This window comes from Orbicella franksi, chromosome 11, assembly GCF_964199315.1.
Source record: "Orbicella franksi chromosome 11, jaOrbFran1.1, whole genome shotgun sequence".
Classification (NCBI taxonomy): Eukaryota; Metazoa; Cnidaria; class Anthozoa; order Scleractinia; family Merulinidae; genus Orbicella; species Orbicella franksi.
The window spans coordinates 16,602,493-16,615,573 of record NC_138155.1 but is presented as its reverse complement, the minus strand read 5'-3'; the positions used below and the strand labels follow the sequence as shown (position 1 = coordinate 16,615,573).

The window sequence follows — 13,081 nt, the reverse complement described above, 5'->3', positions numbered from 1 at the left end:
CGGAGGGGAGGGGGGGGGGTCTCCCATATGAAAAGGTTGAGGATGTTCGTCGCCTCGTTTAGGGGTAAATCAAGGATTTTGTTCTAATGCAGAGTGTTCAGGACGAAACGCCACTATTTTTAGCAGTTAAAGGTCCACTCGAAGAGATAACAATTAAAATCGCTCTCATTTCCGTTTGAAGGCTCGATTTCCGCCAGTCACTTGAGCCTGGTCTACTAGCGCAGCTCTCTTCCTCAACAACGGCTGGTAATCGAGGCTTTTCCGTCTTAAGTGGTATCTTTTAGGAGTCAAATGAAGCTCCAGCCGCACCCAGATTGGTCTCCCTTAGGGGTTAAATCCAAATTTTTCGACGAGCATCCCCGATCTTTTCCAATGGGAGTCCCCTCCAGGGGTTTCAACACCCGTGATTTAATTTGTATTATAAAATATTTCACGCGAAAAAATTCATATTTTCTTACCTTTCAATTTTGTTCTAGTGCACTCTACATTTATTTTGTATTCCATGCAGTTCGATCACAGTGAACATTTCTTCAGAGGTGGTATATAAGTCAATATCCCCGATATAGGAAATAGACACTAAAATTAACATCATAGAGACTGGGTAGAACTAATTTTTGCGAGAGAGTTATATTTTCCAACCCATGAACCTCCTTAACTAAGACTTCGTCATATCCTCCCCCCCCTCCTCATCGACATAGTTATATGTGGTAAAACTTATATTCTATTAAATTTGAGCTTTTTTGGATCAAGATGTAACAAGGGTTTCTTCATGTCAGGGTATTATTTTCAGCCAATCTTTTCCTAATCATCCTTTCTGGGAGAGAAGCTGAAAACTGTCTCAAAATGATTCTTAAATATTGGCGGAAATACTTTTCTTTCCATTTACCAGATAGCCACAAATCAAATTGTTTACGTTTGCCATAGCTTAAAGTAAACAAGATATTATCAATGTTCATTTCCCACCAAGGTAAAATTGGGCAAAATATTCCTGAAATTCTCAAGCTGACTGTCTAAAATGGATGTCATTAAGTCATGTGACGTACTTACTGTATTCATTCAACTATCAGCTAACGGCACTCCCGTAAGCGGAAAGCTCTACTTACAGACACTTTTTTTCAATTCCCCGTATTACCTCCCAGTCAAACACTGTGTTTATACATTCCCAGAAGCAGACACTCTCTCGTAAGTGGACACTTTTGAAAATGAAAATTGGATTTTTCTTTTGTTTACGCCCTCTCGTAAGTGGACACCCCATGTATAATAATTGACTCTTAGCAATGAAATTTGTCTTTGATTTGCAATAAATCAACAAAAATATGACCTTTGACAGAGCAACAGAACAGTGGGGATCGAATTGTCAATTCTCCCTGCGGGAAAGCAAGCTCTCCGAGGTAACATTTGTAGTGTCACGTTATGGCCACGTTCGTCATGGTCCACGTCTCTTCTTGTTCTCGTAAGCAGAAAGCTATACTAACGGACACTTTTATCAATTTTCAAGGGTGCCCGCATACGAGGAGTTAACGCAAAACAGGCTTGTTAAGTGAACATGGACCACAACCGAAAGACCTGGCCAAAATACACTGCTAATTGACTAACATCATACATATTATAACCAACAAAATCGACTAGGTATCAATTTGGGACTGATGAATTTGATCAACTCTCATTTAATGATTTAATTTTGCAACAGACTATAATGATTCATTGACAATACATGTATAAGTTAACGTAATCGTAATGTTCTAGTACCAATCAAAATTAATTAAATATGATTTTATTCCATTTTAAAACTTAAAAGCGGCCTGTATAAACAACATGCATTATGATTTTTGTATTTATTCCCTAGTAACATGTACCACTTGAGCTTTCAAAACGGAATTTAAGTTATTTCAAGAATTATAAGCTCTAAAATAGTTATTTAAAAAAAACGTACGCACGTGTACGCTCTGCTGACCAACATCACCCCTTTTTATTGAATTCGTCAACGTTCCAAATAGCTTTCAGTGCTCCGAAACCAACAGTTTTTCTGATTTTTTGTTTACCTTTTCCAATTTGTAATTTCATGAGCTGGCTCACAGGAGCCTTTGATTATTGCTTGACTCCAAAAAGAAGTATAATCTGATGTTCACCGGAAAACAGAATTTTGGGTTATTTATTCATTTTTGACGAATGACATTGATTACAACTGCTGATGTATAGGAAAATACCTATGAACTGACTACGAACGCTTAAGTTCATATCTATAGACATTAGACTCGCAGTTAGCCCTTTACAAAATAACCGACAGCATTCTCAGTTCAAGGTAATAAGCTTATGCTCGTCGAGGAAAAGGCTGTTGTTGTTCATCGTGGTAGATGCAGTAATAAAGTGTATTATCGTTTGTCACACGATGTAGTCACTTTAGATGTAGATCGCGACGTTTCGACTGCTTACTGCTAGTCTTCTTCAGGTGATAAGGTCGCTGGTCCGCTGTTGTACCGTTCTCCTGTTGTTGTGTTTTTTGATCGTGGGCATCCATGCTTCATGAATTTCAATTCCACTATCCCTGTTGATGTTATTAGGGTGAAGTCTTATGTGAATAGCTTCCTTGATCCTACGTGTGTACCAGTGAGGATCTCGATCAATAAACTTGACCTCATTCCAGATAGGATAGTGGCCGGTCTCGTGGGTGTGTTCAGAAACGGCGGAGGTCTGGGTACGGGCGAGTCGTATATCCCTGTCGTGTTCTTTGATCCTCTCCTGCATAGATCTCCCTGTTTCTCCGATGTAGACTTTGCCGCACTCACAGGGAATCCTGTAGACAACACCATCTTGTTTAGCCGGGTTGACGGTGTCCTTTGGTCGCACTAAGTGTGACCGAAGTGTCGTGTCGGACTTGAAGACGGTGCGAATGCCTTGTTGTTCTAGGCAGCGGCCTAGAGACTCCGAAACTCCTTGGACATAAGGTAAAACGGCGGTGGATTTAAATTCCGCGACGAGCTCTCTTCTTGGGGTTGTTCGTGCCTTTGTGATCTTCTGTACAAACGAGGAGGGATATCCGTTAGAAACAAGTACAGATGACAGATGTTTCTTCTCTCCAGCGATTACTGATGGTTTGGTCACGAGACGTTTAGCCCGGTCGTACAGACACTTCGCAATGCCGCGCTTTACTGACTGAGGGTGGTGTGAATCATACGCTAGGTACTGATCATGGTGTCTTTCGACGTAGAGTCACTGTTTACCAACGTACCGATCGAGGGCGCCGTACAAGCCGCGCTACAAAAAATGGAGAACGACGCAGGCCTGGCTGACCGCACGACACTTACACCAGTTCAAATCGCGGACCTCTTGGATTTCGTATTAAGATCTACGTACTTCCAGTACAACGGATCGATTTACGAACAACGAGACGGCGCAGCCATGGGGAGCCCTGTATCCGCGGTTATTGCTAATCTCTACATGGAGATATTTGAAGAACAAGCAATAGAGTCCGCACCTTGCAAGCCTAAGATCTGGAAACGCTACGTAGATGATACTTTCACCATCTTGGAAGCTATCTGAGAAGCTGCCGACACACCGCCTAAGCGGTGTGTCGGCCTTGTGGATCTTTGGCAAACCATAGATCCTAGGTGGTTGTTTGTATCGGGGTCTGATCTTATTGTAAACCGTCTCTGATATGTGTCCATTCTGTTTCAGAGTTAGCAGCTTCTCAGATAGCTTGCGGGTCAAGCGGTCTGTCGGATCTTTGCTGAGCAGCTGGTATGGTCCGGAATCAATTAGCGCTGACATTTTTGCGTGGTATGTGTCAGCGTCCAGGATTACGCTGGCGCGACCTTTATCAGCCGGAATGACCATGATGGAGTTGTCCTCTTTCAGGCTTTTAAGAGCCTCCTGCTGTTCCTTCGTGATGTTGGGCGTGGGTGGTTGTGCCTGTTGAAGGATGGCGTTGACAGATCTCCTGACTGTGTCTGCTCGCTCTGTATCCAGTGGCCTAACTGCTGACTCAATCTTGGCGATGATCTCGGTGGCTGGGACGCTCGTAGGAGTCACGGCGAAAGTTAGACCTTTCTTCAGTAAGGACACCTTATTTATTTATTTATTTAATTTATTTAACATTTCTTTATACACGGTTAAAAATCATCAGGTAATACTAATATATATAATATATATATAATATATATAATATATATATATATATATATATATATATATATATATATATATATATATAAACAATTATATAGAAATAAAAAACGCGTCCGAGTGCATTGTTGAGTTATATAAGCACGCGGGAATTTTTAAGAACACGAGAGAAGTGCATAGAGAAGCACGAGGCGCAGCCGAGTGCTTCTCGCACTTCTCGAGTGTTCTTAAAAATTCCCAGGTGCTTATATAACTCAACAATGCACGAAGGGCAAGTTTTTTTATTTCTTTTATAAAATGTAAACCACCACATTAACATAAAGACATATTAAACAAGAAAAGGATTGCGAATTTTAATTAATCAAAATAAGTATTCTCCTTACATGTACATGCTTTCTTTTTATTGGCTTAAATGCTGAATGAAAAGTAAAACCGTTCCCTTTGTGGCAAGAAACAAACGTTTTCTAAAAAAAGTCAGAACGGTTCTAAAGAAATTATTACAGCAAAAAGAATCTTCGAAAGCTGAAGCAGTTCCCCAGTTCACTGACTTTTGCTCTGAGGAGGATAAAGATTGATTTGCATTGAACCGATTGTGCAAGAATTGAACATGCCGCCAAGCATTTCGCTGTGGATCGTTATGGTGGATGATCGGCTGTGCGTTTCAACCACTCTGCCTGATACTTCTGCTGCTTTTGGCTAACTAAAAGGCTCATCGCATTGTGGAGATTTCTGTTTTGTCTGGTCGACCCCTTGTAGAGCAGTAGACAAGACATCACTACATTTCCTGAGCTGGATAGACGACGGACGAGAATTGTAATGCTGGAGACTATTCGGGTTTCTGTGTCCCGAAATGTGGCAGATGTGGCGATCTGACAAACCGGCTTGAGACCACAAGGTTATCGCTGTCGCCCGAACACAGTGATTTGTGTAAACTTTGGAAAGCTTGGCCTTTGTACTTATTTCTTTCATCATGTTTCCAAGAGTGTTGACACCAAGCGGGCGGTTTTCGTACCAGATTTCGGGTGTGATGGCGGATTCATTCCAGTCGCGTCGAGGTTGCTGAAATAAGGCTTCGCATTTCGGATTCAGCTTGGAGATATACAAGCTCAGCGCTCGGTAGCCGTCGTTCTCACTCTCTGTTTCGTACATACGAGCCGTCTTCTCAAAGCTGGATCGGTCTTGAAGTCCACCGGGATGGTTTTTGGTGGTCTCGTCGTGGGTCATAGTAACGTAGCGCTTGCCTTGCTCGTCTACTTCAAATGCAAAACTCGTCGGCTTCAAATTTCTCTGCCCTTCACGACCTCTTCTACACCAGTAGAGAACAACATGGAACCACACGTTTCTCAGCAAAGACCATGGATTTGCAAGGCTTAATACTGGACCAGCTTTCAATTTCTGCAAGTCGTCAACTGGCATGGCCTCTTTGTGCTGCACATTTTCCTTCCCTTGCTGTTTCAGGCTCTTAATTTTGGCGTTCAGCATACGGTTGGAATTTGAAAACGTTGAAGAATTTAGCTTCAAACTTCTGTTATAAGGTGGGTTGTTCAAATGCCTCTCTATTGCATTTCTGAACGTAATTAAGGACGACTTGCTGTACTCTTGACCCGTTTTGCTTCGTGCTTCTGTATAAAACTGTGACAGACTGTTGTCAAGTTGTTCGTTGCTCATTTCCTCTAGTTTTGGCAGCACAGGAACTTTTTGTGCACCCCATTCTAGGAAAAGAAAACATTTTTTCCAACTCAGCCTTTAAGTGTTGCAAGCGTATTTCGAGTGGTTAACTGTTAAATGATATACGCAACAGCTGCTAGAAAACATTTAATTGTATAAACAAGTGAAATGTTGCTTTTTGTTGACAAAGATGTAGATAAGCCAGTATAACTCATTATTTAGGAAGCATTGTAATATGCTTTTTTCGTCATTCTGCCTTTTAAATTAAAACAGGTTTTAAGTTTTAGTGTTTGAGATGTGTATTGGATTGTAGTCATGTTTACGTAAATTCATACCTTTGAAAGCGTTTACTGCCCAATTTGTCGAGCTCTTCGTAGACTTTGCTTGCGTTTCCACCAAAAGCCGGTTTCTCTCCGCTTCTGTCAGTTCTGCAAACCGTTTTTTCTTTGGAACAGGTGCCTCATTTTGAGACTCCTTAACGCTGCTACTTTTCTCGGCGTTCAGGAATTCGAACCCGAGTTGAAACCGTGGAAATTCTTCAGCCATAATGGCGGACGGACTAGCTGATTCTCAAATTTTGTCCAGGGCAAAATTTTCGTGACGTAGCTTGCGTGCATATGTTGAGTTATAATGCACGCGCGTGACGTAAGCAGAGTGCTTTATGGAGCTATAATGAACTCGAACTGACCAATCACAGCGCGCGCAATTACTCGAACATTTTATAAATACTAATAAACTACTAATACTAATAAACTACTAATAAGGGTCCTGGAAGACGGGTTGATAACCCACTTTGTTTTGTCAACAAAGGTCGTAGGAGAACCGATCGAGGGCGCCAGTTTCGGAGTCTCTCCGCCGCTGCCTAGAACAACAAGGCATTCGCACCGTCTTCAAGTCCGACACGACACTTCGGTCACACTTAGTGCGACCAAAGGACACCGTCAACCCGGCTAAACAAGATGGTGTTGTCTACAGGATTCCCTGTGAGTGCGGCAAAGTCTACATCGGAGAAACAGGGAGATCTATGCAGGAGAGGATCAAAGAACACGACAGGGATATACGACTCGCCCGTACCCAGACCTCCGCCGTTTCTGAACACACCCACGAGACCGGCCACTATCCTATCTGGAATGAGGTCAAGTTTATTGATCGAGATCCTCACTGGTACACACGTAGGATCAAGGAAGCTATTCACATAAGACTTCACCCTAATAACATCAACAGGGATAGTGGAATTGAAATTCATGAAGCATGGATGCCCACGATCAAAAAACACAACAACAGGAGAACGGTACAACAGCGGACCACTGAGGGAACAGCTACTCGTCGGAACAATGGAACAATAGGAGGATCGAAATGCACCAATCACAGCCGACCTTTGTGATATAAATGATACCGTGCAATCAGTCGACCTTATCGCCTGAAGAAGACTAGCAGTAAGCAGTCGAAACGTCGCGATCTACATCTAAAGTGACTACATCGTGTGACAAACGATAGGCTTATGCTTGTGCCTATGTCGTATTGAAAACAGGCTTAACAGCTGCTATCTGCAGTTATCAAATCAGAACATGGCTCGAATCGGGAAAGTTCCGCACGTGACCAGCGTGCAAGTTATTGAAACAATCTAAGACGAAAACCGCAAGATCTTTAACTGTCTGTATTTTGTGGGTTTATGCTAATAAAATCAGAAAGGAAAAAATAGCCACTCACGCCAAAACACTTAGAGACTTAAGTGGTTTTTTTTTTCTTTCCTTAACCATCTACGTATTTATGAAAAAAATCTCTGTAATACCCATTACATTCTCTAGTGTTTTATTGTATTGGAAGACGTCATCAACCAAACGATACAGCGGACTTCGGTCTAGCGAAATAATCGAACCAAAATTTGCATGCTCATGACACTTAGCCACGACGTTAAATGTCTTAAATCATCTGTGAATTTTGTATTCCTGCGTGGGAAGTAAACAATTTAACCAAGAATTGACAATTGTTCGAGACAGTTTCTATACATAACTAAAACTTTAGTTATACTTTTTAAGGGATTTAGCTGCGAATTTAGTGCTAATTTTGTCGAAGAACGTAGAACTCTTGAACATTAGGTTGTGTGGTCATGTTGCACTGATGCGATATATTTATCGCCATAACTAACAATGCTTGTTATTACTTTACTGTTTTGTATTATACTAGTGTATATTACACTTATCTTAACTAACAAAGCTTGGTGTAACCTTGCTGTTTTGTATTATATTGGTGTAAATTCAACATTGTTCGAAAACTGACCTTTCAATTTGCTGCTATCGCAAGCGACTTTTATGAAACGTAAAAGTGCGTTAGCTACATATCAGTACATCTTATCCGCAATGATTTGCTGTCCGGCTTTTGGAAGAGATAAAGATTGTACTTCACTGAGAAGAATGTTGATCTGTTTTCCCTTTTATCAGACACCGTTTACACGGAGGAAACAAAGCTACTTTCCGCTATTCCAGTCTCTCGCTTCATCATAGGGACATCTACATGGTTTCTGCTTGATCTGACTGTCAATCGAAACCGAGACGGTCTCAGACACGAATATTTGAGGACAATTTTATTCCATAGCAGTTCTTTTAACGCCAAACGAAAGTCTGGCTTGAAAAATGTGTAAAGCAGCGGGTTGATGATAGAGGTGAGGTATCTAAATGGTACGAACCATTCCATAAAGCTCTCAAGGTTTTCCACCTGTACTTGTAGATTGACAAGAAGTGAGAGCATGAACCATGGAAGCCAACATACTGCGAAGACAGTGGCCATAACAGCAAAGATGATGCAAACACGACGTCTATTGTTTGTCAGCTGACCACTACGACTGTTCCGTCTTATCAGTGTTCTCTGTTTAGTCTTCCCGGATATTGTTCTGAACATCACTACCAAGGCGTACACTATAAACATGTACGACACGAAAAATACTAAGACAAGGCATACAATCCCGTAACCCACAAAGAACTTTCTTACAATGGGTTTGTGGCTAAAATTTATCCAAGAAAATGGGATGAAGGCAATCACCAATGACAGCAGCCAGACAGCCGCCAACACTGTTAACATAGTTTTCTTTGTCAGCGAGCGATGTCTCAAAGGCCAGACGACTGCAAAGTACTTTTCGGCTATAACGATCAGGATGTGATATACTGTCGATGTCGAAGTCAAAGCATGCAACACTAACACCAAGTAATTCAGAGAGATTTTTGTTTGTTTGGGAATGATCTCCCGCGTTAACATGTGCATGCTTATGATAAGCATTGGAATGTTCACAAATCCAGTTATGAAGTCGCACACGGCCAAACTCAGAAGTGGGTAATTTGGTAAAGTTCGTAGTTGCCGTCTTTTGAAGAAAAGTAAAACCACCAATAAGTTTGTTATTACGATGGCAAATGATAACGGCACCAACTTGGCGATCTCAGTGTACAGGGGCTCTCGTTTGTGAGAGGTGTTGTTCACCATCTTGAGAAATAGGAATTCTTCACCGTGCAATCGCAAACTTGAATATCGATGTTTCAGCTGTAGGCTGTCTCTTTAAGTTTGTTTGCGTGAACAAGGTCGCGGGGACACTTCGCGGTCCAATATCGGTCTTCCGTTTTGTTTAGCTGATGCCAAATGGTTAAATTTGTCGCGACCGCTTTTGTCAAAAGCAGCTTGGGCTTATTGACATGCAAAATTAATGCCGTTGTGTACCGGATATTTCAGCACGTGCAGTTATTGTTCGATCACACTAGTGAACAAACAAAAGCAGCCGTTTTTTTACTTACTGTGCTCTTGTCTAAACATTTTGTTGATACAACAGACGATGATCATCTCTTGGTTGATAATAACGTAGCGCAGTGAAAACAATGAATGGAAGGCCATTGTACCGGCGTCCAATCTGTCAGCTCAGCTGAATGACGTTAAAAACTTAATGACATACATTTTAAAATTTGTATCGTAATTGTTTCTTTTTTTTTCAGTTGTACAACCCATACATAGCTACACACAGCAATAATTCAGACAAGCAAATTATGTTACCGAAATTCGACTCTAACTTAAATATTGGCTTTATTCTTTCGAAGAAGCATTGTATATTTTATGATAATTGCCACTGCACTTTAACATCTGTACACAATAGAAACAATTATGACTACCAGTGGTGGCTAACTTGATGCTTTGCTGATTATCAGCTCGTCTGATTTCAAATTGTCTTATGATTTGGCCAATTACTTGTACATATCGCTTCATCATCGTCATGTGACCAATACCCAGTCGTCTTTTGTGGGAAAATATTATTCAGCAAGGTCATCGTGAATCGATAGCCCAGACGAAATGTAGAAAGCATGAGCCCTAAAAGAAGGCTTGAGAAGGCTTTCCTACTTTTCTCAATTTTCAAATGACTTGATATTTTAGCGGACAGGAGAAGCGTTCCGAGACGACCCAAATAACGGTTGCGAAATGCTACGTATGGGAAATGCGTGAATCCCGTACGCATGATATTATGCTTATTAAGCGTGAGGGATATTTGACAACACGCAAAAAATATAGAGCTGTAATTAAGCGAGTGTTTTCACATTTCCTAACTGCTGTTATGCTCAGTGTGTTGCAATAGGTAACTGCAAAAAATTTTGAATCCGTCCTTCCGAAACTTTATCTACTGCCCTTCCGTATAAACCCCTGTATTTACACTTGTGATGTTCCACATTTATACCTGGAAAGTTGGACGGCCAACGAACAACTGGAAGCGGTCCATGCCGCAGAAGTTGGAAAGAGTGGGCTACGCTACTCCTGGGAGAGAGCCAAAACATTTAAACAATGAAGCGTGTACGTTGGAGGGTATTAGTGGACGTCCTATGCTCCCCCGGACAGACATTTTAAAAGCGATCATTTTTCAGTAATTGTTATTGATAATAATAAATAAGAAATAAGAAATAAGAAATAATAATAATAATATTAATAATAATAAAGAAATACATTGCAACCCGGTTAATACGGACACCAAGGGGAAATGCCATTACGCCAACATACCGGGTGTCCGTATAAGCAGGCTCTCAGAAACACGTAACGGACACATGTCAGTATCGATATAAAGACGCCTCAAAAAGGAGGAGGAATAATAGGAGGCGGAAAACTACAGTTAAGGGTTAAACACCGGAAAAAAGACGGACTGATCAAAATCAAACATGTCTCGCTATTTTGCTACAGTTTTGTAGTGATGAAATTGTATTCACCCGTAGAAATCTGTCATTATTTGAACAGCGTGCAATGTTTACAGTTGTGACGATGAAAATAGAGAGTTTGGAGTGACCAGTGTCCGTTGTCCGTATTAACCTGTGTCCGTATTAAGCCGGTATTCCACTGTACAATAAGCTGTTACAACATCAGTACCTAAGCGTGATGTTTTGCTTACGATAGTCAAACGAATAAACACTACCTTTATTACAATTTATTGTCAACGACACCAAATTAAAATTTCATAACTCACTGTTATTGCATTTTCTGATACAAAATACCCTGTTAAACACAATTATTATTCCGTGACAAACTCTTTTTCGTGATTATTACTAAGTCACAATTGCTATTACATTATAATTGTAGTTCTTGTTTAGGCCCTGGCCACACTACGCTGGAGGAATTTGAAAACGCAGCTTTATTTCTACGGTTAGGCCTAACGTCCACACGAATCCGTCACGAAAACGGAGCTTTTGGAAAACGCTCTTCAAACAGGAGGAATTTGAAAACGCAAGCTTTTCGTTTTCATGTGGACGGAAAACATTTTGAAAACGGAGCTTTTTAAAGCGATGATTCAAATGATTTCCCCGCCGGTGTTTTTACAAACACAAATTCCAAATGACCAGTGTTGCGCTTCAGTTCAAATTCCTGCGGCGAAGCGTGGACGGGGCATTAGTAGGTGGTTGTAATTTAAACTACATTGTACACGCAATTCAAACTATTTAGGTATTGATTGTTTAAATTTATTAAACGCTGGTATATGACTAACGATTGGAAATTTACATTTTATTTATATTATTTATTTATATAAATTTTCTTTATTTATCTGTTCTTTATTTATTGCTCATATTTAACAATTATTGTACGAGGTAGAGCAAAATAACGATTTGTCAGTAGTGAAGAGATCACTTATTTGCCGAAGCCGAATGCAGAGACAGATAATTGATCTGCGAGACATGTATCATGATATTTTGAGTTATAATACATCAAATATTTTCACTCGCGCGCGATTGGTCTAAACTCGTCACGTGACTAAGGTTTTCCGAGAGCGTAGCTCGAGGAAAACTGTGAGCTTTGAGGAACAGATAAAGTCCAAGGACAAATACCTATGCATATTTTTGCACCAAATGGGGCCTATTGTGTTTAGAAACCTTCAAATGTTTTTCGCAACAGGCGCAATTTTGAAAATTGGGAATATTACTCGGATATTCTCCAGTTTTTGGAGGATTGTCCAATACACACAATCTGATACGGTCCGAAAAAACAACTTTTCGATCTGCACAGTTTGACAGACAGTAAAAAAGACTTTTGCATCTTATTAAGGGGACTTAGATTATAAATCACGTCTTACCGGAGTAGAGGGTGTGACCCAGCTTGTCGATCCGTACGGTTTTTGAAAAGGTCGTTTTCCATCCGTATACGGTCGAAAAACTACATCTCATTAGGGGGGACTTGGAATATAACTCACGTCTTGCCAGAGTCGAGTGGGTGACAAGGCTAGCATATTTTCGCGCCAAATGGAGGCTATTGTTTATGTAGCCGAGCGGTTTTAGAATTACGAACAAGCTTCTAGTTCAGTTAAGCAATTAGATAAAGTTAATTGCTTGATTGATTTACCTTTTTGCTTATTTTGCCTTTTCTGGGAAGACATTAAGTAGGTACCCGGAGGATACTCGACTATCATGCTCCGTCCAAATACCACACCGCGAAAGAATTATCTCGTCCTACGGGGTAGAAGACACTGACTGAAGCACTGAAGTCAAGAGGCAAAGGATAAGAGTTCAGTCAGGTACTAAAGGGGTAAAGCGCATGTGGAAACCACAACGGAAGCCCACTCCATTATTTATGAAACAATAGATGATGATGGTCACTGAGAGAAATTTTGATTTGAAAATTTCGCAATCGGCTGTGAAAACACGGTAATAGAGGTAATATTTGTCCTTAGAGTTAGGTTAGACTGTTCCGACTCGCACCGTGAGGCATTGTTTATAAACCTAGCAGGCGTGGGTAGATAACTCGTGCCTTGCACGAGTGGACAAGCAACTCTGGCTGAGTGTTAAATTCC

The 13,081-nt window shown here is 40.8% G+C and overlaps 3 protein-coding genes across 3 annotated transcripts in view; 1 reads left to right on the top strand and 2 right to left on the bottom strand.

The window, feature by feature from the left end:
• Nucleotides 1-13,081, top strand: part of LOC145503133 (uncharacterized) — a 403,728-nt gene that overhangs the window by 301,824 nt on the left and 88,823 nt on the right. The window lies entirely within an intron of this gene.
• On the bottom strand, nucleotides 4,590-9,594 carry LOC145502964 (beta-2 adrenergic receptor-like). Its single transcript, XM_081482381.1, has one exon. It carries the CDS (start codon nucleotides 9,262-9,264, stop codon nucleotides 8,239-8,241), a length of 1,026 nt encoding a protein of 341 aa, XP_081338507.1. The 5' UTR covers nucleotides 9,265-9,594; the 3' UTR covers nucleotides 4,590-8,238.
• LOC145502143 (uncharacterized) lies at nucleotides 4,819-6,336 on the bottom strand. Its single transcript, XM_081481417.1, has 2 exons — nucleotides 6,126-6,336; nucleotides 4,819-5,834 (listed from the first exon to the last, which is right to left on the bottom strand). The coding sequence occupies exons 1-2, from the start codon at nucleotides 6,334-6,336 to the stop codon at nucleotides 4,819-4,821; spliced, it is 1,227 nt and encodes a 408-aa protein (XP_081337543.1).